This window comes from Myotis daubentonii, chromosome 5, assembly GCF_963259705.1.
Source record: "Myotis daubentonii chromosome 5, mMyoDau2.1, whole genome shotgun sequence".
NCBI lineage: Eukaryota > Metazoa > Chordata > Mammalia > Chiroptera > Vespertilionidae > Myotis > Myotis daubentonii.
Window position 1 is genome coordinate 16,234,820 of NC_081844.1, and position 26,989 is coordinate 16,261,808.

At 54.8% G+C, this 26,989-nt stretch overlaps 3 protein-coding genes across 5 annotated transcripts in view; 1 reads left to right on the top strand and 2 right to left on the bottom strand.

Annotated features, from left to right (window-relative positions):
* The window catches only part of BMP1 (bone morphogenetic protein 1), a 40,090-nt gene extending 33,382 nt beyond the window's left edge, over nt 1–6,708 (bottom strand). For 2 of the 3 annotated variants that reach the window (XM_059696023.1, XM_059696025.1), the window contains exon 1: nt 6,361–6,706. In XM_059696023.1, coding sequence (XP_059552006.1) covers nt 6,361–6,514 — 154 coding nt within the window. In that variant the 5' untranslated portion in view covers nt 6,515–6,706. Of the gene's footprint in view, nt 1–6,360 lie in introns of all 3 variants that reach the window. The other variant, XM_059696022.1, reaches the window with a different exon arrangement.
* Nucleotides 6,709–7,409: 701 nt separating this feature from the next.
* SFTPC (surfactant protein C) lies at nt 7,410–10,251 on the bottom strand. The gene is made up of 6 exons (XM_059696027.1): nt 10,067–10,251; nt 9,191–9,349; nt 8,678–8,800; nt 8,311–8,421; nt 7,812–7,958; nt 7,410–7,604 (listed from the first exon to the last, which is right to left on the bottom strand). The coding sequence occupies exons 1-5, from the start codon at nt 10,106–10,108 to the stop codon at nt 7,821–7,823; spliced, it is 573 nt and encodes a 190-aa protein (XP_059552010.1). The 5' UTR covers nt 10,109–10,251; the 3' UTR covers nt 7,410–7,604; nt 7,812–7,820.
* A 7,691-nt stretch (nt 10,252–17,942) lies between these two features.
* On the top strand, nt 17,943–25,604 carry LGI3 (leucine rich repeat LGI family member 3). The gene is made up of 8 exons (XM_059696028.1): nt 17,943–18,540; nt 19,313–19,384; nt 20,157–20,228; nt 20,565–20,636; nt 20,771–20,842; nt 21,029–21,198; nt 21,348–21,512; nt 23,480–25,604. Exons 1-8 carry the CDS (start codon nt 18,335–18,337, stop codon nt 24,295–24,297), a joined length of 1,647 nt encoding a protein of 548 aa, XP_059552011.1. The 5' UTR covers nt 17,943–18,334; the 3' UTR covers nt 24,298–25,604.
* The last annotated feature ends 1,385 nt before the right edge of the window (nt 25,605–26,989 follow it).

Genomic DNA, 26,989 nt, shown 5'->3' on the forward strand with positions numbered 1-26,989 from the left:
ACACGGGCCTGGTGGGCAGCATGACACAAGTTGTTTTAACCTTGAGGCCTTGCATACACACAGGTTCCTCCTCCCCAGATGGCCAGCTGGGTGGACACACACACACACACACACACACACACACACAGAATCAAGATACACGGGGTTCGTGCTCCTACAGGCACAGGGTGACACCCACACTCATGCCGTCAAACAGAGCTCCGCAAAGTCACAGGAACACCCCTGCACACATGACCAGTGCCCGCACCTCCCTGAAAGGTGTGCGGCACTGGAGAAGGTTTGTCTGAGTGAAGCATCATGTTGCTATTCCTTGGGCCTGCAAACACGTGCTCACAGATGCACACTCTTCTGTAGCTGTGACCGAGAGCTGGATCGGCAGAGTGTGGGGGTGACTTGAGCAGTTATGGAGGTCAGCTCTCCCTTTTACAGATGCAGAAACTGAGGCCCAGAAGGGAAATGATTTAGCCAAGACCATGCTGATAGACACTAGACAGGCAGGATTTATAATTCAGGCCTCTTGGTTCCCAGTTCAGTGCTTACTGCACTCAAGGTCATTACTTTTGTAAAAACCCATATTGTAAATACATATACACAAAAACAGACACGCAAACACACACACACACACGACAAAAAATACACACACGGTCACAGACAGTCCCAAAAAACACACATGCACAAGCTCCAGCACACACAAACCGACTCTAAGTTCTGAACTCATTAAGCCAGGAACAGTAGCGATAATGATGCCTGTATACTAGTAAATGTCTGTTGAAATTTATGTGGTGTTTTCCAGTTGACAAAGTACTTTCACAATAATGAATTCGTTTAATCCTGGCCCACCCAGTACATGCCCATTAAGCCATACTCCACCCATGCACTTGCCTAGGACTGTCCATTACAAACTCATGGAGAGAGAACCTCCCTGACTTTAGAGATCAGAATACTTGGGCCTAAGAGGGGAAATGGCTTGGCCAAAGTCACCAGCCCATAAATGACCCAGTATCTCTTCCACCACATGGAAAAGATTCTCTTATTAAAAATGCTACCCCTGGCTCAGCAACTGTTGGGACAGCAACAGAAGACACTTCTCGGCTGACATGCAAAGGTAGCCTTAGCAAGGATATGGGATGCGAGGGACATCCCAAGGGTTTCTACAGGCCAACATTCACACAGGCCCTCACAGGCCATATGAACGCCCCCAGACCCTGCACTTCCAGGCTCACGCACCCACACCCATGACCATATACACATGTGGCTGGACATTTAGACTCCTCTTTGGGCATAGCAACAAAGAGCAAGGTCTTTGGAGTCAGGCAAATCTGTCTTTGAATCCTAACTTGGCTACTTTTCTGGCTGACAAGTCATATAGACTCTTCTAAACCTCAATTTACTCTTATATTTAGAGGAGCTAATAAAAGAATCTATCTCCTAGGATTTATTGACATGAAAGAAGGCATGTAAATGAAGCACCTAGGACAAAGCCTGGGGCATAGTAAGCACTGTTAATGGACACTGTTACTATTACCCTAATAACAATCCCATAAGCTCCAGTTCAGCTCTCCACTTTCTGGGGGCACACGGGTTCACCCACAGGGGCCTCCCAGCTGAGTGAAGCCGAGTGCTCAGAGCTGTGCTGGCCTGTGGGACGGGGGCAGTGAGGAGGCCAGTGGAAGGCTGGACAGGCCCTGGGCTGGCCACAGAGCTCGACTGCATCGCCAGTGCCCTGGGGTGGGGATGTCATGACTGAAGAATGCGTGGGAACTGTGGGGGCGGGGAGAGATGAGGTGGGCAGGAGAGCCTGATGGCCAGGAGCTAGGCCTGAAGGCCCTGCCCCTTTGGGATCCCCACTGGGGACTCTAGGAAATCTGGATGCGGGGGAGTCCAGGACTCCCCTCCTCTTATGGAAAAAAGCCCCGGGGTCAAGGTCAGGATAGTAGTTGTTTTGAACATGGAATCGAAAGTTTTTGTTTTGTTTCCTGGCTGTAAACCAGCCAGGAGCACTCATGGCTGCTCCATCACTAGGTCTCAGGAGCAGGAGAGAAAAGAAGGGAGCCCACTGGATCCCATGTACCCATCCTTCAGGCGGGCCTCTTGACTTTACAGGCTCTTCCTCTGGGGTGTGGCAAGGCACCTCTTTAGCGGGGGACGGAGAAGAGCTGTCTGGTGAGATGAAACCCCAACATCGTGTGTACTGGGCATACACAGGTCCATCACACAACTGCAAGCTTCTAGCTGGGACAAGGCATGTTCAAGCTCCCACAAATGCCCGTACTTAATCACAAGTGTCCACTATGCACAGGGGCATATTTGCACACACATGCACTCAGAAGTACACACATGGATAGCTGAAGAGAAGACTTGCCCACAAAACAGGGAAACATCCACAAATGCGCAAAAACACACTCAACCACTTTCCTGTGCAAGCCCTAGTATTTTCCTGCACGCAAATAACTGTATGTGCATCCCCATTTCCTATGCCATGCCGTCGAAGGAGAAGGGCACCTTTAGAAATAGTGTGTGGGAGGTAGATAGGTAATTAGTCGATTCCTCTGGATATCCTTAGGCGGTCCTTATCGGCCCGAGGAATAACATATTCTACTCCTCCCTCTTCCCCCCAAATCTCTGGAGAAACCAGACTATTTGAGAGTTCCTTCTCCCTGGGGAGTCCCATTGGTTCCCCTCCATCTGGAGCCCAGGGAGACTGTAAGTCTTTTCCGCCTCCCTTGGGGCACGTAAAAGAGAAGGTGACTCAGGGGGCAGGGGCACAAGTGGGAAGGTGATTCATTCAGAGTGTCCGGAGGGGGAATGTGGTCTGGCAACAGAAGAGATTGCAGCATCCTAAGCTTGGAACCTATTCCTCTGAGGCTGGGCCACGAGGCTTCCGGGGTGAGGGTGGTGATGAGGGCTGGTGAGCTAACGGCCCACCTCACCTCCCAAAGCAGACCTCTGAGCTGCCAGGTGAGGCTGAAGTAAGGCCCTCGCTGGCTAGAGAGCAGTGCTATGGTCTTCCCTGCTTATGGGAGCAACTGGGTCCCAATTCCTGCCTCCAAGTCTCTCCCAGAGCCCTGCCAAGTCACCCGGGCAGCCACATGGAGCTGAGTGTCTCGGGGAAGGACCCCCTTGATGGTTTGGCAGCCTAACCTAGACAAAATCAGGACTTGCAATCTCCCCGGGCAAGAGTGAGTGAGCAAAAGAGGGGGTGGGGGGGCAGTGCTCAATGGAACCAGCTCCCAGCACACACACACAAAGACCAGCTCGGTGTCCTGCTTATTGCTCTGGTTTTGCCCAGAAGATCCAGAAACCTCTCCAGGGCATGAAGGGTCTTAATTTTGCCCTTACTGCTGAGTTGTGTGTGCAGTAAGGGCAAATAGTGTTGTGTCTGACGGTAATAGCAAGAGGTGACCTCAAATGAAGCAGCCTCGCTATCCTGAGAGATCACAGGTGAGCCAGGAGAATCAATGGGGCTTTCATTCTTGGTCCTCTGTGTGCAAGGAGGTGGAGCAGGAAGAGGAGAGACCTGGAGAGGGTCGTGTGAGCAGGGGTAAGCAGGCACATCAGGTGCATCCCAAGGAAGGACAGGCATGCCTTGGAGATGTGGCAGGTTTAGTTTCAGACCACCGCAATAAAGTTAATACCACAATAAAGCGAGTCACATGAAAATTTTGCTTTCTCAGGGCATATAAAAGTTACGGTTACGCTATATTGTAGTCTATTAACTGTGCAACAGCGTTGTGTCGAAAAATGTTAATTAAAAATATTTTAATGCTAAAAAATGCTAACAATCATCTGAGTCTATTGGGAAAATGGGACTGACAGACTTGCTTGACATAGGGTGTCACAAACTTGCAATTTGTTAAAAACACAATTATCTGCAAAGCACAATAAAATGAGGGATGCCTGCAGAGCCACCTCCAACCTGGAGGTCAGGGATCAGAGGGAGCGAGGCAGGGCCTGGCAGGAGAAACAGAGAAAAGAGCCTGGGGACCTGAGGGTTGAGGATGTGGGTGTGGGGTCTTAAGGATTCTGGGCGGAGGGAGGCAGGGCTACACCAGTCACACCCAGGAGGGAGGCCTGATCTGACCCTGATTCTTGGCCTTGTCATGCTCTTGGGCGCTCTCAGCCACCCTCAGGTCTGGCCCAGCTCCCCACCAGCCTCACTTCACCCTGGTGTAGAGCTTTCTCCAGAACCCTTGTTTGAAGTTCCAAGTCAGCCAGCCCCACCCTAACATGAAATCTGAGACTAGGGATACAGCCCTCAGCCTCCTGCTGCTCTGAAAATCACTCCTGACTTCCAACTAGTAGTGAAATATGTCAGATTGACTTCCTACCCATTCTTTAAGGCCTTGCTCCAGCCTGCCTCCTCCAGGAAGACACCCAAACCTTCCCAGCCTGCTCTGCTCCCCGTTTCTCCACCACCACCAACATACCCGGGCTGCAGTGGGGACGGAAGCTCCTTGAGCCTTGCGGGTCTTTCCCTCCAAGGTAGCACACACACCTCTTGGCTTGTGCTGTTGGTTACTCCCCATGTATTGTCTCCTCCTGGACAGCAAGGTCCTTGAGGGCAGGGGCCATGCCTGACATTTCTCTGCGTCTCCCACAACTTCAAGCCCAGGGCCTGACACATACTAGGCATTCAGTAAATGTAGATCAGTTGAGTGAATAAGTGACACAAAGACAGAATTGGGGAGACACTCACTTTTCCTGAAAACCAAGCCAATCCGCTCAAAAAAAAAAAAAAAATGAAGTGAGAGTGTGGGACACAGAAAACGGAGTAGACAGCCAACATTTATTTAGTGCTTATTTATTATTTATTTAGCGTGCGTTAAGCTCTAATAAGTGTTTTATATATGTTCTCATAGTTACCCCTTACCACCAACTCTGCAGAGAGGTGTACTGTCAGTTCCATTTTACAGGTGAGAAAAGTGAAGTTCACAGATGCTAATTAACATTCCCAAGGTGGTACATCTAATGAGTTGAGGATCCAGGATTGGCAGCTAGGCCTGCCTGCCCACACTCTGTCCACTTAGCCTCACGCCCACTCGAAGCCCAGGGAGAAAGATGACAGCTAACTCGGCGGTTTACCCACAGCCCAGCAGGGGTGGGGGATGAAGGGCAGAGGGACTCGGTTTCTCTGTGGGAAGGGGTTCCTATTCTGCAGTTTTCTGTGACCCATCCACCCAAAGATGGGTCCCCAGGGTCAGGACTCCAGCAACCTGCCCCCCTCCCACCCCTGGCGCCACACACAGGCACTCCTAGAAGTCCAGGAGCTGTGCCACTCACTGCCTCTGGCTCTGGCTCTCTGGAGGAAGGCTGAAGTCAGAGGCAGGAAGTCAAGGAAAGGTTCTGATATCTTATGCCCTGTGTGTTCTCTTGTCCCCAGCAGCCTATTTATTCAGGGTCATCGGATCAGGCAAAGAGCCGGGGTGCCTGGCCATCTGGTCACTGCTGGGGCAGGACCTCTCTGGGCTTAGCAGGAGTGAAGAGGTTACACAGTCTTCGTGGACAAAGAACACGCGCACACACACACACATACACACACACACATACACACACACACACTCCGGGCCCTGACCTCAGCTAATAACTCTCCAGTGTCTATGGCCAGAGAGAGCGGATATGCAGCGTCTGAGTTCTCTGTGCTTCCCCGCAGCTGGGCCTTGGGGAGCGCCTGGCACACAGGGGCAGAGGTAGGTCCCCTCCTGCACTGGCTTCTGACTTTGACAGCTGTCTCCTCCGCCCCGGGACGGCTGCCGTGCTGGTGGGGACCCCCGAGACACCCAGGGACCATGATCTCAGAGGATCCCTGGAAAAGCCTTCTCCCACTTGTGCCGGGTGGGGGCCTCAGGAGACCTGCTCCTGGGAGATGCGGGTCACCCCAAACCGGACCCCAGAGACAGATGTGCATTCCCAGGGCAGCCCAGGCAGACAGGCTGGAAAACATCAGTGTCCTAGAGCCAGAGGCTAGGGAGAAGTCTCAGTCTCTCTCTCTCTCTCTCTCTCTCTCTCTCTCTCTCTCTCTCGTTTGGCCAGAAAAGTTTCCTGCGGGAGGAAAAGCCTCCTTGCTCCTTGGCTGCAGGTTTCTCTCGGGACCCAGGGAGCTTGCCCCCAGGAATCCTCTAGGAAGACAAGAGGCATCGGCTTCCACCAACGGCCCAAAAGTTCAGTCTGAAAAGTCCCCCAAACTTCCCCTCCCTCTCTCCCTCCTTCTTTTGTTCCCCACAGCATTGCCAACCAGGCAGCTCCAGCATTCCCACACCGGACCGGCCTCCCCCCACCCGAACCCCGCCGCTCGCGCCTCCCGGCCCGGCCGGCCCCCGCCGGCGCTCGCGCCCCGCAGGCCGCAGGAGGAGGGACGCCTACCCGCCTTGCAGGGGTCTTTGTAGTTCAGGGGCTCCGCGTCGTCCTCCTCGCCCAGGTCATAGGTGTAGTCGGCCAAGTCCAGCGGGCGGCCGGGGCGCGGGAGCAGCAGCAGCCCGAGCAGCAGCGGCAGCGGCAGGCGGGCCACGCCGGGCATGCTGGCGGCGGGCGCGGTGGCGGCGGCGGCGGCGGGTCGCGCTCGGACGCGGGAGCGGGCGAGGGGAAGCGGAGCGCTGGAGGCGAGGGGGAGGCGCTCCCCTCCCCGCCCGCCGCTCTCCCCGCCCGCCGGCTCCCCCCGCCCTCCCCACCTCTCTCCTTCCCTGCGCCCGCCGCCCTCCTTCCTGTCCCCCGCCCCTCGGCCGCCCGCTCCGGCCCGCTCCCTCCTCCAGCCGCTCGCCTGTTCCCTTCCCTTCTTTTTCTCCTTCCTTCTCTCCCTCCCTCCCTCCGGCACCCCCGCCCCGCCTTTAGGGAAATGAGCTCGCTGGGGGGCGGGTTTTCGGCCGGAGTCCGGCCCCCTTGGGACTGGGATCGCGAACCGCCGGCCGGCCCGGGCCCCGCGCCAGCCGGGGCGGGGAAGGGAACTGCGGGCCCGCGCGGGGAAGGGGCTTGGGGGGCCGGGGCGCCGGCCGGGGCGGGGTGCGGGTCCAGGGTGCCGGCGGCGGCCGCCCCCGCCAGCTGCCCTCTAGCGGCGCCTCTCCCGTGCGCGCCCTACCGGAGCTGCTCACGGTGCGGGACACGTTGTCAGGTCGCTCGCGCCGCCTCTTCCTCGCTCTGTCCCCCGGTCTCTGCCCTGGCTTCTCCGCCCGCGCCCCTCGGTCCCTCCTCGGATCCTCGCTCTCTCCCATCGCGGTCCCTGTCCCTAGAGTTCTCTCTCGCCCTCCCTGGGGAGGCACCACTGGAGGGCGCCTAAAGCCCGTGGATCGCTCCCCGCGCCCCTCTTCCCCATCATCCTGGGATGAGGACCGGGAAAGCCCCCCTTTGCTCCCCAAGGCCCTCCCCTCCCCCTAGCCCGCCCCCACCAAGAGCAGGACCAGGGCTGTGGGACTAGAGAGGAGGGACACCATCTATTTTTCAATCAGGCTGCTTTATTTTTGTGTGATAGGTGCCCTGGCCCCTAGTAGCCACCTCTCCCTACAGCTCCTTACTCCAGGGCAGTCCCTATCGTGTAGCAGGAGCAGCTTCCTGCCTGTTTGCCAAAGACCCTTTGCTCACGGATCTCTCCTGTCCCTTTTGGGGGTCCGCAGGCTCTGCGAAGCAAAGAAACACTGTTTATTATGTGAGGGAGAGGGATGGGGGGGGGGGGCTGAGAATGTCTGTAGACCTCCCCTCCCCTGATCTCCCTAAGTGACGGGCCTCAATGGATCCCCCTGTGCCAGGTCCGCTGACCAGGCAAGGTGGCCCAAGCCTTCCTTTGGCACTGGTGCTCCCGTGCTCTGGTGGTCACACCTGCTCACCTGAGGGGCCTAGATGTAGTAGAGGGGCACCTCGCCACACAGGGTGCTCAGGGTGGGGCCGAGGAAGTCCAGGTTCCTGGAGGACTCCGAGCCAGGGTCATGACCCTCCGGCTGGCCCAGCTCAGAGTGAGGCACTGCAGGCTTGACCTGGAAAGAGCACCTGATTTGGAGCCGAGCGTGGGGACTGAGTTGCTGTCTCACTCGAGGCCCTTAATGTAGGACGTCAGGTGTGCCAGGCAGTCTCTCTGACCAGTAAAGAGGGGGCTGTGCTGGAGTCAGAAGCCCCCAGGTGGTATGTGGGTTCAGCAGCTTGGTGGTGGGTGGTGTGGCAGCAATGGGGAAGAGGTAGGGAAGGTGTGAGGCAGGTGAGTCTAGAGAGGGGCACTCACCTGGCAGCCTCCCAGGAGTCGTGCTTTACAGGTGACAAATAGGCAGCACCTCAGGCGTTCCTCCCAGCAGTCCCGGGTGGGAGGCAACCCACCCTCACCCTTGCACCCACCTGGAGGCTCTGGAGCTTCCTAGTGAGGGTCTCGAGGCTGGGGATGCTCTCTGGAGCCATCGTCATGATGTAGCAGTAGGTTCCCGGGGCTGGCTTGTAGGCAATCAGGAGCTGGGCACAGGAACCGAGTTCATTCAGGGAGGCCCTGCCTTGCTCACTCTCTAACCCTTATCCTGGGTCCTCTCCCTCTAGGTTGGGCACAGGCAGGAGCCATACTGAAAGCTGGGGTGCCGGCATACCCAGGGGAGGCAAAAGGGCTGGGGGGTGAGGAGAGATGGGTTTGTTTGAAGTGTCACAGCTGGATGGGTCTAGAGAATCTTGTCATTGGTCCTCCAGGCCCAAGGTCAAGAGGTCCAGGCGTACTCACCCGCTGGTAGTCATACACTACGATGCCAGTGGAGCCAATGGAGAAGGTGGCAGTGGTGCCAGCGCGCTCACTCAGGGCCAGGCGTTGCTGGGCTTCTGGCCCCGCAATGCTCATCTCCAGGACCTGGGGGAGGGCAGAGTGCTGCCTGGCATTCCTCTTTCCCCACTTGTCTCTTTGGTCCTCACGCCCATCCTCAGTCCTCTGCACTCCGACTACTTCCTTCTTCCCTGGCAGCTCAGAGAGGCGAGTGGAACCAGGTGCTGGAGGGACCAGGCCTCCCACCATGGGGCAGGGGCAGGGGCAGGGGCAGGGGCCTGGTGGAAAAGCCCCGGCCAGGTTTGCCACCCTGTTCCTGCCTCTGTTCTTCCAGGAGGTGTCCCTTGCCTTCTCCTGTCATCCCTCTTGGGCAGTTTGCTATCTGCCCATCCTGCCCCCCCCACCCCCACCCCATCCCCATCCCACCTCTCAGACATGTCCTTTACTGGCTGCCCACCCCATCCTAGGCCTGCTCACCATCTCAGTATGTTTCTGGCTCATGTGAAGACCCATGAGCAGGGCCCCTACAATCACCACGACGACAAGGACCACCACCACGACCACGATGAGAAGGCGTTTGAGGTGAACAGGGCAGCAGGGGATGCGGAACCGGCCCTGGGGGGCTGCGGAGTAGTCCTGATGTGGTAGGGCAGGGAGGAGACAGGCGTGAAGTCATGAGGATGCCCCCTCTCCTCCCTGCACAGGTTGAACACCTTCCCACACCCTTCCAGGGCTGGGCCACCAATGCTATGAATGTGGAGAGGAGGGATGAGGAGATCAGAGAAGACTTCCTGGAAGAGGTGCCCTGGATTCCAATAAACTCATAGATGGTTAGAAGTGAGGTTTCAAAAAAAAAAAAAAAAAAAGTGAGGTTTCCCTTGGAGAGACCCAGGAGAGCTTTTTCACCAGTCATATCTCCTGCTGTTTCCTCCAGACCCCTGGCACCCCAGCCATGCCCAGTCCCTCTCCATTCCCCAAATAATCCATGTTCTCCCACATCTTGGTGCCTTTATAAATACCACCCTTCTTCCTGCAGTGCCTTCCTCCTTCTACACCTGGGAGCTCCTACTTATTCTGGAGCCAGCTCCAATGCCATTTTCTCTGTGGAGCCTCAAGTGATGTCTCCCTACTCATCATCCTCTTCAGTTCTTTCCACTAACCTTATATTGGAATCGCTGGTTGCCATGCCTATCTCCCCCAGGGACTCTGTCTTTAGTGGTTGACGTCCCTGCCCTAACTGAGCACAGTTCTAGCCTGACTGAGCACATGAATTTGATGAGGGAAACGGTTGGAGGCGGCAGGGCCCACCACATACATGCACCCACACGTGCACACACACATGATCACACTCACCGGCGGGCTCTCCATCAAGACCTCTTTGCTGCCCAGGTCCATCTTGCTGCAGGAACCTTCCTCTCCTCAACTCCCAAATGGGACTAGGGTCTTATATGTGCCGGTAGGGAGAGGGGACAGAGGTGAAGGACCGGCCCTCCTCCGCCAGCCAAGTCCTTGGCTTTGAAGCCTGTTTGTTCCTGGCCCTCCAGAACCAAGGCCCTGATAAGCCAGCTGCAAGAGCGCCCAAGGGCCCTTGGCCCTGGCACATGAGTCCTCTTGGCCCAGCAAGAGCAAAGCTGGGTGAGCTGAGCAAACTTGCCCTTGGGCAATCTGTGCCTCTCACGATGGGTGTCTTCCTGGCGTGCCTGCCTTTCTTGCTGGCACCTGCCCTTGTAGTCCTGTGGCTTCCACTGTTCTCCTGCCAGGCTGAGCCTCTCAGGAAGCCAAGAGTCTGCTGCAATGGGGAGTCCATCACATTCCCCAACAGAATTTCCCCCAAGCAGGGATGAGCTCCACGAGGAGATAGTGCCTGTGGGCCCAGAGGGGAAACCGCTGAAGGCATCGGTGTGCGGGCTCACGAATGGCTCATAAATTCTCTCAGAGCGTCAGATTTTCACGGGAAATACTCTACCTGCCTCCCGGTCACCCACACTTCTGTATCTAACTTCAGACTTGCCCTCTAGCCATTCTTTTCCGAATTCTGAGTACTCTGTCTCCTCTGGTGACAAATGCTTATGTACTAACGTGAGGATTTTCATTCTTTGCTATGGGTTAGTTTGTAAGCTGAAGACTCTCCCCCCTGCACCCTGCTTTTATTTTAATTGCATTTTTTTATGCTAAATTTATTCCTGGGTCATATATTTTTGTTTTTTCAATTTCTTCCAGGATGTCTTTTTTTTTTTTTAATTCTATGCAACCTCTTCTTCCAGTTCACGGACAGCTGCTCTTTTTCAGTAAGGTCATCTCACTGTGGCAGGGGAGCTTGCCCAGGGGCTCTTCAGCCCAGGAGCTCTGTGAGGGCTGCACCCTCTCTTGGAGGCTTTGTTCACCTGGATGTGCTCAATGACCAGAGAATCTACTTCTAAACCCTGCAGTTCAACATTACTCTCTTCATTTTTAAGCTTGTGCAATAAAAATTCAGGGCTCTTTTTGGGCCACCGACCCTGTGTCCAGCCCCACTGTTTGGATTGGGCACACCTACCTACTCCAACATCGTAACCACGGAATGGCACACACTGCTTCTGTCAAGTGACATCCTTCAGACACTTGATGGCTTTTGGGATATTCATACCCTTCTTGGTGGCGGGAGTAGTTTCACGAGCATTTTAAAAGTGAACATGAATCCCTGGCCGGGTGGCGCAGTTGGTGGGAGTGTCATCCCGTACCCCAAAAAGGCTGCGGGTTCGATTCCCAGTCAGAGCACATACCTAGGCCTCAGGTTTGATCCCGGTCGGGGCATGTATAATGGATCAATCTTTCTCTCTCTCTTTCTCTTCCTCTGACCCCCTTCCCCCCTCTCCCTTCCTCTCTAGCTAGAATCAATGAAAACATATCTTCAGCCGAAACCGGTTTGGCTCAGTGGATAGAGCGTCAGCCTGTGGACTGAAAGGTCCCAGGTTCGATTCCGGTCAGGGGCATGTACCTGGGTTGCGGGCACATCCCCAGTGGGGGATGTGCAGGAGGCAGCTGATCGATGTTTCTCTCTCATCGATGTTTCTAACTCTCTATCTCTCTTCCTTCCTCTCTGTAAAAAATCAATAAAATATATATATATTTTTTTTTTAATTAAATCTTTATTGTTCAGATTATTACATTTGTTCCTTTCCCCCCCCCCCCATAACTCCCCTCCTCCCAGTTCCCGCCCCACCCTCCGCCCTCACTCCCCACCCACTGTCCTCATCCATAGGTGCACGATTTTTGTCCAGTCTCTTCCCACATCTCCCACACCCCTTTCCCCCCCAAGAATAGTCAGTCCATTCCCTTTCTATGTCCCTGATTCTATTATAATCAACAGTTCATTCTTTTCATCAGATTATTTATTCACTTGATTCTTAGATTCACTTGTTGATAGATGCATATTTGTTGTTCATAATTTGTATCTTTACCTTTTTCTTCCTCTTCCTCTTCTTAAAGGATACCTTTCAGCATTTCATATAATCCTGGTTTGGTGGTGATGAACTCCTTTAGCTTTTCCTTATCTGTGAAGCTCTTTATCTGACCTTCAATTCTGAATGATAGCTTTGCTGGATAAAGTAATCTTGGTTGTAGGTTCTTGGCATTCATCACTTTGAATATTTCTTGCCACTCCCTTCTGGCCTGCAAAGTTTCTGTTGAGAAATCAGCTGACAGTCGTATGGGTATTCCCTTGTAGGTAACTGAGTTTCTTTCTCTTGCTGTTTTTAAGATTCTCTCTTTATCTTTTGCTCTTGGCATTTTAATTATGATGTGTCTTGGTGTGGTCCTCTTTGGATTCCTTTTGTTTGGGGTTCTCCGCGCTTCTTGGACCTGTAAGTCCATTTCTTTCACCAGGTGGGGGAAGTTTTCTGTCATTATTTCTTCAAATAGGTTTTCAATATCTTGCTCTCTCTCATCTTCTGGCACCCCTATAATTCTGATGTTGGTACGCTTGAAGCTGTCCCAGAGGCTCCTTACACTATCCTCGCATTTTTGGATTCTTTTTTCATTTTGCTTTTCCGGTTGGATGTTTTTTGCTTCCTCGCATTTCAAATCATTGACTTGATTCTTGCGCTCCTCTCGTCTGCTGTCGGGCGTCTGTATAATATTCGTTATTTCAGTCTGTGTGTGCTTAATTTCTAGTTGGTTCCCCAATATAAGATCGAGGGTCTTATTAGTTTTCGTGTAGATCTCATTAAGTTTATCGGCAGCTTCTAAACAGTTCTTGAGAGACCTTAAAAGTGTGGTTCTGAACTCTATTTCTTCCATTGACAATTTTGTCCTGTTTCTTTGTCTCCGCATTTTGTTATGCTTCCTTGGTGCACCCCCTAGTGGTCTTTGTTCACAGTCTTATAGATAAATCTTGATTGTTGTAGCTAATTCCAGGGAGGGTTTGACCTCCAGGCCAAGTGGCTATGAGAATCAGCTGTGTCAGCAGTGAGAGAACTTCTGTCCTCTAGGGAGGTGCTAATCTAGCCTTTGCCTGAGGCTATCCGGCAAATGCCTCTGTGCAGGGCTTGGGCGGGGCGGGTCGCACAGGATCAACAGGGTGGGCCGGAGAGAGCAGTTATGGTGGCTCTCAGTCCTGTCCCAAGGGGCTCTGCCTCTCTGAGTCCCAGCACCCGCTGCAAAGCTCGGAGAGAAAGCTGCACTCGCTCTGACCGAAGCCAGACAGTCCTGCTTCTCCCGTTTGAGTCTGGGTCCCTAAAGACTCGCCCGGATCTGGTGCTCAGAGTCTGCGACTCCCTCCCAATTGAAAACAACAACCGCGCCCGCTCCGCGCACTCCGCCCCTCAGAATTTGACTTCAGCACTGCGCCTCCTCTGAGTGTCCGTATGCGTTTCTCTTTCCTCCTAGTTGTAGGACTTCCACTCAGCCAGCGTTCCTGTGGTTCTGGGTGATGTCCCTTCCGTTTTTTGGTTTCACTTTTGAAGTAGTTGTTCAAAGCAGCAAACTCCGGCGTTAACCTATGCCGCCATCTTGGTTCTCCCCAATAAAATATATTTTTTAAAAAAAACATATCTTCAGGTGAGGATTAAAAAAGAAGTGACCATGAAGATTTGAACCTTTTGATTTGCATGATTTAGTGGGGTCTTCTGTGTCAAGTGGATGGCGAGCCATTTTCATAGATGCAGCTGAAGGCTTTTGATAGCAGATTCCAGGCCTGACACTGCCTTCTTACGCCCAGACAGGCGTGTACGGGGCTGGGTGCGGTGACTGATGGACTCCCGATCTCCTCATCCTTGCATCAGCCCACTTGCTTGGTGCAGCCATCACCCTGCCTCCCTGCACTCTTTTTATATCTTCTGATCCTAAATCTGCCCTGAGAACATTTCTCACTCAGATGGGATTCACTTTGTGGACCTTCCTCTTCTATCTTTCTTTATCTCTTGTTTCCTATTCTTTCCCCAAAGCCATCTCCATTGCTTCATTGTGCTAAACCACGTCTACTAATGGCGGCTGTTAGGGTCGCCAAAGGAGGAACGCACAAGGCGGAAAGGGGTAAAGAATTATGAATTTATTAGGTCATCGGGATACCAGATGGGCTGAGCCCCAAAATGGCGCCAGCCCCCAAAGACTGGGAGTCAGAGGTTTTTAAAGGACTCTAGGCGGGCTTTTTCTGGGGTGAGAATTCTCTGTGCAGGTCTGGGTCCTGGGAAAGTCCGGAGGGGAGCGACAATGGTTTAAGCACGTGGAATGTCCATTGTGAAGTGGCCCAAAGGTCAGTTCCCGGGGGAGGGGGCATTGATTCAATTCTTTGATCAGACCTGACATTGGCATCCTTTCTCTCAGGTTGCCCTCTGCTGGCTGGGCCAGGAGCGCCCTAAGGAACCTTCGCCTCTAAACTTTCATGAGTGTGTAAGTCTGAGCCCACACCTTGCTCCTCTCTGGGTCTCACTCCCTTATCTTCCTTGTAATGTAACTCCAACAGTTCACCCCAATTTCTGACCTTTGCCTGGGGGCTTCCTCACACTTGGCCCTGCTCTTTGATCATGAGCAGACTCCCAACTCTCCAGCCTGGCAGGTTCCTTGTCCCCACAAGGGCCTCCACTCCCCCTTGGCGGCCTTTAGCCTCCAGGTTGCACAACAGCCTGGCATCTGAGCTGAGAGCCCCTGAGAAGCTGGGGTAGGAGGAAGAGAGAAGGAAGGAAATGTTTGCTCCCACCACCCTCCTCATCCCCCAACTATTCCTTTAAATATTTGCCTAAGTCTCTAGCAGCAAATGTCCTAGGAGGCAAGAAAGAGGGGTTTGAGGGGAGGAGGGAGGATCCTCTCGACTGTGTGAGGCCTCAGCTGTGTGCAGGTGCCAGATGCGGGAGACAGCTGCCTGCAGTACCCACCCCTGCCCACCCCCAGGGCCCCTACTCCCATCCCCAGTTGTCCTGGCAACACTGGGATTGATGGGCCGACTCATACATGCTGGGCTGATGCCAGGTGGGCAGCGGGCCAGCGGGAGAGCCAAGGATAACTGCGCATCTCTGGGGGCTGCCGAGCCCAGTTTGGGGGCTTGTTCTGAGCAGGTGCTGTGTGTAGGGCTTGCTGTTATCACTGGATCAGGGAACCAGGGCTCCTTCTTGGAGAGAAGCCTCTGCTCGTGGGGCCTCGGTCTCCCCTGCAGGCTGCCTTCAGGCTGTAGTTCTCATAAGCTTTACAGATTTTTCCTCCTTGTTTCTCTCTTCTGGTTATTTATTTTTGCCTGTTTGGAGGTTGGTAAGGAAAGATGCCCTCCAGTTTCATGAGGCAAGTTCGGATGCTGGCACCAACTTGATGGAGGTCTTGGAGAAGGAAGGAGGGAGGGGCCTTTAGCTGGGCATAGCTGTTCCCTCGCCCCCCACCCCAGCCCTCTGCTGTGGCCTTCTCCTCTATTGGCCTTTCTTAGGCTGTTTCTCCCTCCTGGAAGGCTCACCCTCCATGCCTCTCCAACTCTCAATACCACCCACCCTAAAAGGCCAAGCAAGAAGCAATGGCACCCACTCTGTGACCTCACCGCCCCAGCCCACGGTGCCTCGTTCCTCCTCCGAAACCTCCCAGCCTCCCCGCTGCACATTCACTTGCCACTTAGCACGCACTGTTGTTTTCACCAGCTGCGCACTGATGTTCTCATCAGCTAAGTGGGTGCCTTTATCTTCCCAGCCTGGCTGCCAGCCATGTGACCAGCCCTGAGATCCAGTGTTCCTGAAGCTTCCTTGTACCTGCTGCAGGGCAAGCAAGGAGCATGCATGCAGCCAACAGTCAATGATAAGACTGTCGTCACCAAACATGAGGGGGTGCCTGGCAAGAGGTCAATAGTTCATTCCTTCGGTATGTGAAGGTCTCAGTGCCTCACTGACCAGCTCTCAGACCCTGAATGAGACGTTCTGCCTTTCTAGACTTCAGGGTGTTCGTCCCTGAGATGGGACTAGTGCGCCTGTCCTGTCCCCTCTCCAGGCTGGTGTGAGAATACAATGACATCGTGATGGGAAAATCCAATCGTCACGATTATCTTTACCTCCCAGGGAACTCTTCTCACCAGAGTAGGACCCAGCCTCTCCCTTTCTGTGTGTCTCTGGGTTAAAGCCTCTGAGGACGGTGAGCGTGGAGAGCCCCATGGCAGCCACTCTTTCTGTGTGTGTCTCCCTTTTCCCTCCTTCCAGCCGCTCAGCTGCAGGGGCAGAACAGGATTCACTCTGCTCTTTGTGTCCTGGGCAGAGCCGTGCCAGGGACAAGCAGGGGTGGTTGCCCAGCTGCCCCAGCCATCCTCCCCACCCCCATTGCTTGTCTTCCCACGAGCTGGCATGGGGAGGGCAGCATGGGCAGCTGGACAAGCAGTGGCAAGTGGGCATCAAAGGGCAGGGGCATCCCTGGCATGGACTTAAGCTCAGACCAGACAATTCCCTGCTGGCAGAGGCCAGGGAAGCATCTTAAACCCAGTGATTTGATGTGGAAAGAGCAGACTGGGAGCCCAGCCACCTGACTTCCAGGCTGCCCTTGTCCTATACCTGGGAGTTCTTGGGACAGTCACCCCCATCATCACCACATACACACACCCCTGAGAGGTGACACGGTATAGAGCAGCAGTTCTCAATTTTTTTGGTTTCAGGATCCTTTAACACTCCTCAAAAGGATTGAGGACCCCAAAGAGCATTTGGTGTATGTGGGTTATATGTATGGATATTTACCATATTGATATTTACTGAGACATTTAAAATATTTATTAATGAATTAAATTAAAATAGCAATAATAAATCCATTATATGTTATAACATAAATAACATCAATTTTAAATGAAATTTACTATTTTATACAGCAATATATATGTATATTATGTATTATATATATATATATATATATATATATATATATATATATATAAAGAGAGAGAGAGAGAGAGAAAGAGAGAGGAGTGTCATTGTTTTACATTTTTACAAATTTCTTTCATTTCTGGCTTAGTAGAAGATACATCAGTATCTTTGGAAAACTCCAGGGCACTTGGGGAAGGCATGAAAGTGAAAAGGGCAAATGATGTCTTAACATTAATAGGAAGATTGTTTTGGCCTCAAACAGCCCCTGACAGGTTCTCAGGGGCCCCTGGGCCGCCTGGACCACACCTGGAATGGAAGGTGGCTGTGAACTCCGCGCTGGGCAGAACGGGTTAAAGCCCTGCCCTGTCCCTTTCTTTTTCTGGTACTATGCGCCTCGCTTCCTTTATCTGTAAAAGGGGATTCACAGCATCTATCTTGAAAGGTGGAGAGGATTCAGTAAGTAGCGAACACAACACACAGTAGGTGTGATAGCAAGCTTGGCTGCTTTCCTCCTGGTTTGGGCCTCAGTTTCCTCATTTGCTAAACAAAGCTCTGGACTGGAAAACTTCCAAGAGTCTCCCAGCTCCAACAGGCTGTGGCTGTGTAGTGAGAAATGTTCCAGAATTCCACACATTCCCACGCCAGCCCCAGTGACGACATTCCCCTTCAGCTCACACAGACACAAAGGGACATTCTGTGCAGGAGCGGTGGAAACGCCCGTGAACACAGCCCACGCCTGCCACCTATGACATGCCCGTGAACCTGCTGAGAGGATGTGCCACGGAGGGTCCAGGCGTGCACCGGCGACACAGAGGCACAGGGTTCCCTATGCGGAAATGCTCACAGGGGAACTGCGCACGTGCCTGCGGAGACAGGTGTGCGCACACGCACAGTCATGCCGTCCTAGGATGTACACGGACACCCTGCACGCATGCCCTGGCGCACTGACGCTCTGGGTACCGGACACAAGCAGATGGCCCAGAGAGAGCCAGTAGGCTATGCAGCACAAAGCAGCCAGGGCCGCAACCACTCCCTTCTCTGGCTACTCCCAGCCGGGACTCCCCCTCCGCCCTGCGCGCCCCCGCCGCCGCCGCCGCCGCCGCAGTCCGCGGCCACCCCAGCGCCCGCTCTGCGCGCGTATCAATCCGAGTTGACTCTCGGGAGCGAGCAGGGCTGAGGGAGTCCGCTCACCGCAGCGGCAGCCCGGCCCCTCGCTGCAGCAGGGGCTGCCGGTGGCCAGGTGGTGCCAGCCCGCAGGGTGGCAGAGAGCGGCGGGGCAGAGCAGCCGGGTCAGAGCAGCCGGTGGCCGGAGGCAGAGCTTGCAGGCAGCATGGCGGGGCTGCGCATCAGGCGGGGCTCCGGGCTCAGGCTGCTGGCTCTGTCCGCGCTTGGATTCTGCCTGATCCTGCAAGTCAGTGCCAAGAGGCCCCCCAAAACGCCCCCCTGTCCACCCAGCTGCTCTTGCACCAGGGACACGGCCTTCTGCGTGGACTCTAAGGCAGTGCCCAGGAACCTGCCGGCCGAGGTCATCTCTCTGTGAGTGCCCAGCCCTGGCCCAGGGGGTGGTGAGCCAAGAGGGGGAGGACGGCAAGGACCACTCTGGGAGTGGATGGGGAGACCCCCATACCCCCTCTGAGGATTGTGGGGACCAGGAGGACTCCAGGGGAACCTCAGGACCGGAGACTCAAGATAGCCAGGCAGGGACTTCTGCAGTCACGCAGGCTCAGTAGCCATGGCTGGGGAAAACAGGACTTCGTGGCCAAGAATGAATCATCACCACCAGCAGCATCAATGAGACCTACTGTGCGCAGGCCTCTGGACTTGGAGGGAGGGGGGTTGCTTACCCCAGCATGTGGGCCCTTGCCTGTGATGTCACATCAAGGGCAGAAAGGCTTCTAGTGGGGGGAGGGAAGGGAGCAGCCGGGGAGGGGTGGGAGTGAGATACACCCACACTGCACCCTGGCACCGGGCAGGTGCCTGTCACTGCTCTCGCCAGCCACTCTGCACCCAGCCAGTCAGACTGTCACTTGCAGCAGTGGCCTCCTGGACCAGATTGGCTGCGTGGTCCTTGGGAGCAGGATGCTAATCCCTATTCCCATTTGAGGGCCCCATGGTTCAAGAGCACCCAGCACACTGTGGGTGTTTGGATGATCATGGAAGTGTGGCTAATGGAAGCTTCTTTTGGCTGAGGGGAGCTAAGCCTGGGCCGTTGGTGCTCAGGGAGGAATAGGGGAGGTAATGAAGAAGGCAGGCAGTGAGAAGGGGAAGACGGCCTCAGGTGGAGGACTGACGCAGGTGTCCCCTGCAGGACGCTGGTGAACGCTGCCTTCTCAGAGATCCAGGACGGAGCATTTTCCCACCTGCCGCTGCTGCAGTTCCTGTATGGACAGGGCCTTGTGGGAGGTGGGGGTGGCTTGGGGAGGGGCAGTGGAAGGGAACAGACAGATTCTGGAAATTAAGATGCAGGCATCCCTACGTTTGCCCTTATGGATATGCCACAAGAGGTGGAACTGCCTGGGGTCAGGAAGGGGGGAGGAGCAGTGGTTGGGGAGGAGGGAAGGGATTGCTTGCAAAAGCCAAGATGTGGGTATTTAGGGCCCAGTTAGGAATGGACTTGCCTCCTCTAGAGACCCAAAGGAACTGGGTGCAATAAATTGGGTGGGTGCCAGAGGGTGGACACTGCAGGGGAGAAGGGTCATCTTAGAGACAGGTGCCCCTAGGGTTTGAAGAAAGAGCTGGGAACCGAACTGAGGGAAGACGATAGAGCCTGGAATTCTAAAAGGGTTGTTTACATTTGAAGTCCTGGTCACATGAGAGAGTACACTAGAGTTGCCCCACCTCCTTCTCACCATCAGCCCTAGAGGGACTGGACAGAGCCTGGGTGGGAGTGGGACACAGAGCAGAGATGCCGTGGGGTAGACCCAGCTTGCCAGGAAAGATCTGCCCTGGCCATTTTTACCCTGAGAGCCTTCAGGGACCCTGGGAGTTTCTGGGACCAGAATAGCTCCTGCCTGGTCTTGCTGCCTAGGCTGCTCTGGGGTTCTCCGCTGGGGTCCCAGGGTGGGAGGCAGGGCAGCCAGGCCTTGAGGAAGCCCAGGGGTGAGGCAGCAGGCACACCTTTGGAAGCTCTAACTCTGCCTTTGTCTCTCCAGGTTACTCAATTCCAACAAGTTTACGCTGATCGGAGACAACGCCTTCACAGGACTGTCGCACCTGCAGTACCTGTGTGTGGGAAGGAAGGGGAAATGGAGAGTCAAAGGGAGGACGGGAAGGGCTTGGGTGGGCTCAGAGACGAGGTTGAATGAGGAAGGCTGGGGGCATTGAGAGCCCTTGAATCCTCTGACTGCAGGACCGAGCAGAGCAGAGGTCACTTCATCCATCCCCCTGCCTGAATGGTCCTGCCTGGATGCCTTGTCACCACAGGCTTCAGGCCACCGCATTAGAAGCCTGTCTGAGGGCCATGGGCGGGGATCTAGGCACGGTGTAGGGAAATAGGTGGTGGTAGTGGGTGGGAACCGGGGATCCTGAGTGATGGCTGATACTGTTCTCATTTCCTCCAGCTTCATTGAGAACAACGACATCTGGGCATTATCCAAGTTTACTTTCCGAGGACTCAAGTCTTTAACACACCTGTGAGTACATCCCACACATACATACATTCATTCATCGGACCACAGTCTCTCCCCCACACACACACCCATTTCTCTCTCTTGTGGCCTTTGGCCTCAGTCACCATCTTCAGGTGACCCATGGGTCTCTCTTGCAGCTCACTGGCCAACAATAACCTGCAGACACTGCCTAGAGACATCTTCCGGCCCCTGGACATCCTGAGTGACTTGTAAGGCCTGAGTCCTAGCTTTTTCGACAGTGCCACAGAGGGGCACGTCCCGGGAGGGAGTGGTGTGGGAGCCAGCATTGGGAAGATCATAAAGGCTTGAGAAGCTGGAGGGCTTGGTTTTGGGGGGTGGGCTGAGCAGCTGAGAGCCTGTCCTCTCTTTGTCCCCTCCATCACCCTCATGATCAGGGACCTGCGGGGCAACTCGCTCAACTGCGATTGCAAGGTGAAGTGGCTGGTGGAGTGGCTGGCACACACCAACACCACGGTGGCCCCCATCTATTGCGCCAGCCCGCCCCGCTTCCAAGAGCACAAAGTGCAGGATTTGCCACTGCGGGAGTTCGACTGCATCACCACAGGTAGGAGGTGCCCCTGCCTCTGGCCTCAGGCTGCACCTCCCCAAGGGAGCTCCACAGGCATCACCTGAACCCCCACCACCCTGCCTTGCTCAGTATGCAATCCTTATCACCCAACAAACTCTCACTCTTCCCCACCCCAATCCCTGCAGATTTCGTGCTGTACCAGACCCTGTCCTTCCCAGCGGTGTCAGCTGAGCCCTTCTTTTACTCCAGCGACCTCTACGTGGCTCTGGCCCAGCCAGGTGCCAGCGCTTGCACTGTCCTCAAGTGGGACTATGTTGAACGGCAGCTTCGAGACTATGATAGAATCCCAGGTACCTGTGCCCAGCCTGGCTGTGCTGGCCCCGGCTAGGGAGAGTGGAGGTGAGGGTGGGAGGCTCCATTGTTCTTCTCCATTGAGTTCCTATAGGGAGAGGGGTACATGAGACATGGCCTCGGCTCATAAGAATGTTCTAATCTTTGGAGGGAGGCTGATACACACACACATAATATCCATATAATATGTCAGTGTAAGAGGAAGATATGAACATGTTGCATTGGGAACACAACGGAGAGGCTTACCCTGGGCAATCAAGGAAAGCTTCCTGGTAGAGGGGATGCCTACACTGAGTTTTGAAGGATAAGGGAGAGGGAGGAGTCAGAGGTGATGCCCAGGTTTCTGGCTTAAGTAAGTGGGTAGTGCCAGTGAACTAAAAAGGAGGAGATGCTGAGCTTAAGCTGAGTCTAGAATGCGGAGGGAGACTTAACTAGGAGAAAAAATGTGGGAAGGATGTTCTGGTAGAGGGAACAGCATGAACAAAGTCAAGGTGTGCAACAGCTTATTGTGTGAGTGCAGGCTGATAGAAGCAGCTTATATGACTGCAGCATAAGGTTCAAGGTGGACAGTGGCAGTCCTGAGAGAGATGAGGACAAGGTCATTGACAAGCTTTGAGAAAGTGTGTGAGCCAATCCAGTCTATATTTTAGACAACTCTCTGTGAGCCTTGTGGAGAGTGGCTAGGTATGGGACAAAACATGTGGGCAGACCAGTAGAGGGATCAGCTGGAGCCTGGACTGAGGCAGCAGCAGTGTCTCAGTTATATTTAGAAAAGAGGACTGAACTGACACAAGAGGAAACAGAAAATTTAAATTGCCCTATATCTATGACAAAACTTGCACTCATTATAAAAAAACAACACCACCTCCACCCAACATAAGATCAAAATGGTTTCCCTGGTGAATCCTAGCAAACACTTAAGGAATAAATAACACTAATCTTACACAAATTGTACTAGAAAGCAGAAAGGAGTGTTGACAGAACTTGGGAATTGATCAGGAACAATGGGTGAATGAGGAACAAGGAAGTGTTGGGGATGGCTCCCAGGTTTCTGGTTGGGGTGACTAGGTGAAGCCACAAATTGACATTAAGTACACAGAAGGAGGGGGAGGAGCAGGTTTAAGGGTAGCTCTGGAACTCAGTTTTGGCCAGCTGGAGTTTGAGGTGCTTGAGGTGTTTGGAGAGTCTGAGCTGCAGTGGCTCAGGAGTGGTTGGTCAGGAGCTGGGCAATTACCAGGAGCTGGGTGAGCAGGCGAAGGCTGCAAGAGGGACTCAGTAACTGCCAGAGCCTGAGGCTGAGCATGCGCTTCCCTTGGGGAGAGGTGGAGTGATGGGGGGAAGGAGAGTTCGTGAAAGCGATGACTTGAGACACCAGGACAGGTGGGGAGTGTGGCCCATATGCTTTGGGTGCCTGGGAAGGGGTCGAATCAGTCTGATTGAGCACAAGTACATCTGTGCTCATACATAAAAGCCTTTCAAAAGTGGGAGTTCTTGGGAGAATGTTCTTGAGCTATGGGTGAGTTCAAACTCCCCCTCCTTCCCCAGCCTGGCCACTTGCCAGTGTGTGGCTTTGGACAAGTCAAACAGTGAGCCTCAGTTTCTTTCTGTGTGAAATGGCAAAATAATAGGGTGCATTTCAGAGTGACTAATTGGGGCAATGTGTTCACACTTAGCACAGTGACTGTACACAATATAAATTCAATAAGTGATACAATGAATATCTAGGAACACCTATTTTGTGCTCCGTGTTAGTATATTTGAACCCGGGGTTCAAGGGTGGATGGAGGGTGATGCTGACACTAACTGTGTGAGCTGTGAAGCGATTAGAGGAACTTCAGGGGGAGGGACTCCTGTGGTGGAGGGACGTGGCCGTGGCCCAGGGTCGGTGGGGACTGGCCCTCTTTCCTGAGGCTGGGCATGGGCACGACGCTGTGTTGCCTGACGCTGCTTCCCTGTGTCCCGGCAGCCCCCTCGGCCGTGCACTGCAAGCCCATGGTGGTGGACAGCCAGCTGTACGTGGTGGTGGCCCAGCTGTTTGGTGGTTCTTACATTTACCACTGGGACCCCAACACCACGCGCTTCACCAAGCTGCAGGACATCGACCCGCAGCGTGTGCGCAAGCCCAACGACCTGGAGGCCTTTCGCATCGACGGTGACTGGTACTTTGCCGTGGCTGACAGCTCCAAGGCGGGTGCCACCAGCCTCTACCGCTGGCACCAGAATGGCTTCTACTCCCACCAGGCCCTGCACCCGTGGCACCGTGACACCGACCTGGAGTTTGTGGATGGCGAGGGCAAGCCCCGGCTGATCGTGTCCAGTAGCTCCCAGGCGCCGGTCATCTATCAGTGGAGTCGCACCCAGAAGCAGTTTGTGGCCCAGGGTGAGGTGACGCAGGTGCCTGATGCCCAGGCTGTGAAACACTTCCGCGCCGGGCGGGACAGCTACCTGTGCCTCAGCCGCTACATCGGGGACTCCAAGATCCTGCGCTGGGAGGGCACCCGCTTCTCGGAGGTGCAGGCCCTGCCCTCCCGCGGCTCCATGGCCCTGCAGCCCTTCCTTGTGGGTGGCCGCCGCTACCTGGCGCTGGGCAGCGACTTCTCCTTCACCCAGATTTACCAGTGGGATGAGGGGCGGCAGAAGTTTGTACGGTTCCAGGAGCTGGCTGTGCAGGCCCCTCGAGCCTTCTGCTACATGCTCGCTGGGGACGCCCAGCTGCTCCTGGCCCCCAGCTTCAAGGGACAGACGCTTGTGTACCGACACGTGGTGGTGGATCTTAGTGCCTAGCGGGGTGCCGAGGCCTCTGGATTGGAGGCTGAGGGGGAGCCTCTGTGTGAGCAGCGTGGGTGCCTGTCTGTGTGAAGGCACATGTAGCTAACCTCATGCACACACACTCCTGGTGAGCATGGGCACCACATGGACTGGCCCCGGGAGCCGATCATGAAGGTAATTAGCATGAGGACTTGTGTATGCACCTGGCAAGCCAGTTACTGGGACCCTCCCATCTGTGGACACCTGTGGATCCCACACCCCATCTGCAGGCCCCCCTGGATCTGCTGCCTTCCACAAGCTCTGGCCTGGGGAGCGGGAGGGGTGCTGGGAGGGAGGGTCTTGGGCTGATCCTTCTGACTCTCTGGTCTCTCCTGTTGGTGCTCCAGGGGTCTGTTCAACCTGCTCATGCCCCACATTGCAGCCACACGACATCCTTCGACGGGTACACTCACCCGCCCTCCCCTCCTCCTGCATGCACATGTGGGATCTGGCCCACGCCCTCAGACACACGCACACATACCTGTCCACACCCGTTTCCCTGTGCACACATGCAGATCTGGCCCTGCCGAAAGGAACCCGGCCCGCCTCCATTACCTGCCTGTCCTCCGTTACCACCGTCCTCCTCTGCTCAACCCTGGTGTGCCCACCCTGCGGCTGATAAGGATGGGAATGGTGGCAAAGCCCCTTTGCCCAAAGCAATAACAACAACAACAACCCTAGCAAACCCAGACGTCTTCCCTTCCAGTGCTGGCTCTTTTCTCACTGGAGCGTTCTTCTCTGACCCTGTCACCATGGCGGGCAGACTACCCAGACAAAGCCTTCCTGCTTTTCCTTCCTGTAGCTGCCCCGCCTCAGACACCCACCCTGCCCCCAGGCTTAGCCCCTCCTTTGCGATGAGGACCCTGAGCTGTGCTGGATCCTTTGTCCAGGACCCAGAGCTGGCCAGGCCAGGGACCCTGCAAGCACTCGAGTCATCTGGGCAGGTTCCAGGAGTAGAGCCGGGCTGGAGAGCATCTTGGGGGCTCTGGCACCCCTCCAGGCCACAGTTGCACACCCCAGGGGCACTGCCTTTCAGGGCAAACTGGGTGGTAGAGGTTTGAGGGCCTGCCCTGTGGAGTGGCACCTGGGAGCCAAGCTTCTGCTGCCCCCTGCTGTGCGCTGGGGATAGAGCTGCGAGGTAGTGTGCTGGGGATAGCGGATAAGAGGCAGGAGGTGGTGGAGCAGGCGGGGGGAGGGGCTTCTGGTGGCAGGATGCCGGGGCTGGGGGGGATTGGGGCAATGCTATAATTCACTTGCTTCAAATAAAAGGTTCCCACCCCATTGCCAGCTTTCAGGTGTCCAGTGGCAACGGTCAGCAGCAGCTGTTTCATCAAGAACATAGCATGTTGTCTGTCCCTGCTGCTCGCAGGGGCCGGCGTCAGCTTTCAGACCCTGTTCCTCCCTGCTCCCTTCCCTCTGAGGAGTGAGTGGGCACCCCAATGGTCTGCTGGTGCTGGGGTCAGGAGCTCACGGTGATGACACCCAGAGCTGGGTGAGTGTGACTAGTCTCCACCACCTGGGGCTGACTCATGGCCGGAGTGCTCCTTCCTGGAGATCACAGTCTTGGGGTCACAGGAGTTTATCCCTCTGTCAGGTGAATTCCAATCAACATGACCAAAAACAAGCTCAGCGGTCCCTCCCTTCCCCACTTCCTCTGGCCAAATGTCTGTCATCCCTGCCACCCTCTGCCCTGGGTGTGAGGTTTCAAGCAAGTGGGCTGGTTTCCTGAAGTCTAAGCTTCTGCAACACAGAAAATGAGCCTGACTTTGTGCAATCCTGACTCGGCCACTTACCAGCTGGGCGACCGCAACCGCGTCACTCAGCCTATTTGTATTTGTCTCCTTATCTGTAAAATGGGGATAGTCATAATACCTACCTGACAGCGTTGGTGTGAATGTGAATGCTTTCAGTATATAGTCTATTGATATATGCAGGCCCTTCGAAGAGTGTGTCTGCCGCAGAAGTATACTCTTACTGGCCTGTAGGACTGTATGAGACCCAGGTGGCTCAGAGAGGCTGCTTTGTGGGAGGAGAAGCGTGCCTTTTGGAGAGAACTGATATCCTTGGTCTCAAGGCCCCTGTGCCCTACATCTCACCTGTAGCCCCAGAGGCCCAGCCAACCCTGCCCCTGACCACTCCTCACAACGGGGAATCTCATAGGTGATGTGTGTGGGTTTCCACCTCCTCAAATCACATTCATGTGCTTCTGGCTTAGGAGGCACCCCTCAAGTCCCCCAGCCACACAGTCCAGGGAACGCTTGTGCTGAATTTTCACGTGGGGAACGGGCCCTCGTGTTGTGCAAGGACACGTTGCCAGGCAGAGTGCACTGGTCTCCCAGACCCGTTGGCACTCTGTTGCCCAGTAGAAAGATAAACATCACTCTGGCGGTCATTCCCCCGAGCCCCTAGGGCTCCTCCCAAAGATGGAGATACTGTTCTCCCTGAGAGCCCTGCTCTCTACACCTGCCCTGGGGGTCATCTGTGTGTCCAGAGAGCTGCTTAGCAACCCAGTGTAACCGGGTGATTGTGTCAACAGCTCAGGACCAAAGGCCGTGAGAGGCAGAGTACACTTATTCTGCCAAAGCTGAGGAGAGTGACACCCCCCAGCTGCCAGCCTCATGCCCCTCCACACAGAGCCCTGCTCTCAGCAGCAGACTTCTCACATCTT

Excerpts from the sequence above, each read along its gene's own strand:
- SFTPC (XM_059696027.1), bottom strand. The coding sequence starts at position 10,108 with ATGGACCTGGGCAGCAAAGAGGTCTTGATGGAGAGCCCGCCG. Across the intron at positions 8,801-9,190 it reads GCCAGAAACATACTGAGATG|GTCCTGGAGATGAGCATTGC; the intron begins GTGAGCAGGCCT and ends GCCCTCCCCCAG. Across the intron at positions 7,959-8,310 it reads GGAAGCTCCAGAGCCTCCAG|GTCAAGCCTGCAGTGCCTCA; the intron begins GTGGGTGCAAGG and ends TGCTCTTTCCAG.
- LGI3 (XM_059696028.1), top strand. The coding sequence starts at position 18,335 with ATGGCGGGGCTGCGCATCAGGCGGGGCTCCGGGCTCAGGCTGCTGGCT. Across the intron at positions 18,541-19,312 it reads CCGGCCGAGGTCATCTCTCT|GACGCTGGTGAACGCTGCCT; the intron begins GTGAGTGCCCAG and ends TGTCCCCTGCAG. Across the intron at positions 21,199-21,347 it reads GTTCGACTGCATCACCACAG|ATTTCGTGCTGTACCAGACC; the intron begins GTAGGAGGTGCC and ends CAATCCCTGCAG.